At 32.8% G+C, this 1,801-nt stretch overlaps 1 protein-coding gene across 1 annotated transcript in view; it reads left to right on the forward strand.

Moving 5' to 3' along the window:
* The window catches only part of LOC106462229, a 15,632-nt gene extending 14,972 nt beyond the window's left edge, over positions 1–660 (forward strand). The window contains exon 4 of the mRNA XM_013922129.2: positions 150–660. Coding sequence (XP_013777583.2) covers positions 150–211 — 62 coding nt within the window. The 3' untranslated portion in view covers positions 212–660. The remainder of the gene's footprint in view (positions 1–149) is intronic.
* The last annotated feature ends 1,141 nt before the right edge of the window (positions 661–1,801 follow it).

Consider the following 1,801-nt stretch of genomic DNA (forward strand, 5'->3'; position numbering starts at 1 on the left):
CAAAGTATAATTAGTTGTGATGAATTAAAAGAGTTAAATGAATAAAATTCATTGAGCTAGAACTCACCAGAAAAAAAGTACTTTTATGAAAAAAACATGCTTAAGTTTCAATCCATTTATTTACCAAACAATATCTTTCTCTTTTATAGCTTTACCCGAGTTTCCCTGGAGATATGTCCACGAAAAGCTAAATTTGACTTTATTAACGTGACAGAGAACAACGAACATTTTAAAATGCTCGTTAGTTGTTTTTACAGACGATTTGGAATGATATATTTGTTTCACCACACTTTTAAACTTTGTAATAAACTGATTTAGATTGCTTTTGAGTTGTCGATTCTGTTTAAAAATTAATAAAGTATGAATTCAACAAATTCCAATAAAACGTATATATTTCCTTCGATTTGATTAAAACCTGTTAAAAAGTAAAACTGGAAGAAAAGAAAACGTTCACGTGTGGAGGTATTGCATTTTCACAAGTTTCACTACTTGGATATATTCTATTCTAATTTCTTAAAGTTACTATTACGTATGAATAAGCTTATAATTCTTATCAATAGGGGGAGATGTTTTTTTGTTTGAGAAATATCTAGGTTAAGGATGGTTTATATGCACATGAGAGGTCTTTGTATTTTTTGAATTTCAATAAAAAAAACTTCACATTTACGTACGTTGTGTCATATAATTACTTTGTTACTTTCTGTTTTGAGAATGTTGGAGATGATTAATTATGTTATATTTTCTCAAATGTTTAAAACTAAGCAGTTCACTCTTACCAGCAAGCAATAAACTTATTCATATTCTAGATGATTATGAAAAGACAAGGTTTGCTTGTTTGTAATTATGCACAAGGCTACACAATGGGCTGGCTGTCTGTGCTCTGCCCACCACGAGTATCGAAACCCGGTTTCTAGCGTTGTAAGTCCGCAAAAATACCGCTGTGCCACTAGGTGGCGAAAAGAGAAGGAAGGAAAAAACGATAATTAGAAATTAAGAAACTTATTCATTTATTTTTATTCATTCTACAAAAGATATGAATTGCAGTAAAAATCCCCTAAAGAATACATTTCGGAATGTTTTCGTAATACCTAAAGAAGTTATTATGTTTAGTGAGTACGGAATGTAACATAACAATGCTGTCTTTGAAAATGTGAGACATTATTAACATAATATCTGAGTATGTAGAATTATACGCGGAGTTTTTTCTACGTTAAAATACTTTTATTTCATAAACAATTATATAATTCCAAATATTAATTTACTACGTTGTAAGTTTTAAACACCAGTGTTTGAGTACTTTAATGAGGAGCCTATGAATTAATTCAAAAATACAATAACAGCAACTTTTACAGTAGGCGACTTCCGATTTTGATATTTACAACGTTTCGACCAATAGCATCGGGTCATCAATAGGTTGTTTTTTTACCTGCTGACCCGATAATAGGGGTCGAAACGTTGCAATAATTAAAGCAAGGACTTAACTACTGCAAAAATTCCGCCCCCCCCCCAGTGGCACAGCGGTATCTTTGCGCACTTACAACGCTAGAAACCGGGTTTCGATACCCGTGGTGGGCAAGAACAGATAGCCCATTGTGTAGCTTTGTGCTTAATTCTAAACAAGCAATCAGAAGCTTTAAACAAAGTAAAAAACGTGGCTGCAATAGCCGTTAAAAATAACTTGTATATATATCATAGGTATTGATGTTAGATGTCGCTCCCTCCATGCGCAGAAACACTCATAAGTATAGGTAGTTGATATTAAATGTCACTCGCTCTAAGCGCAGAAACGCTCACTCGTAAG

Source organism: Limulus polyphemus, unplaced genomic scaffold (genome assembly GCF_000517525.1).
Source record: "Limulus polyphemus unplaced genomic scaffold, Limulus_polyphemus-2.1.2 Scaffold1122, whole genome shotgun sequence".
NCBI classification, from domain to species: Eukaryota; Metazoa; Arthropoda; class Merostomata; order Xiphosura; family Limulidae; genus Limulus; species Limulus polyphemus.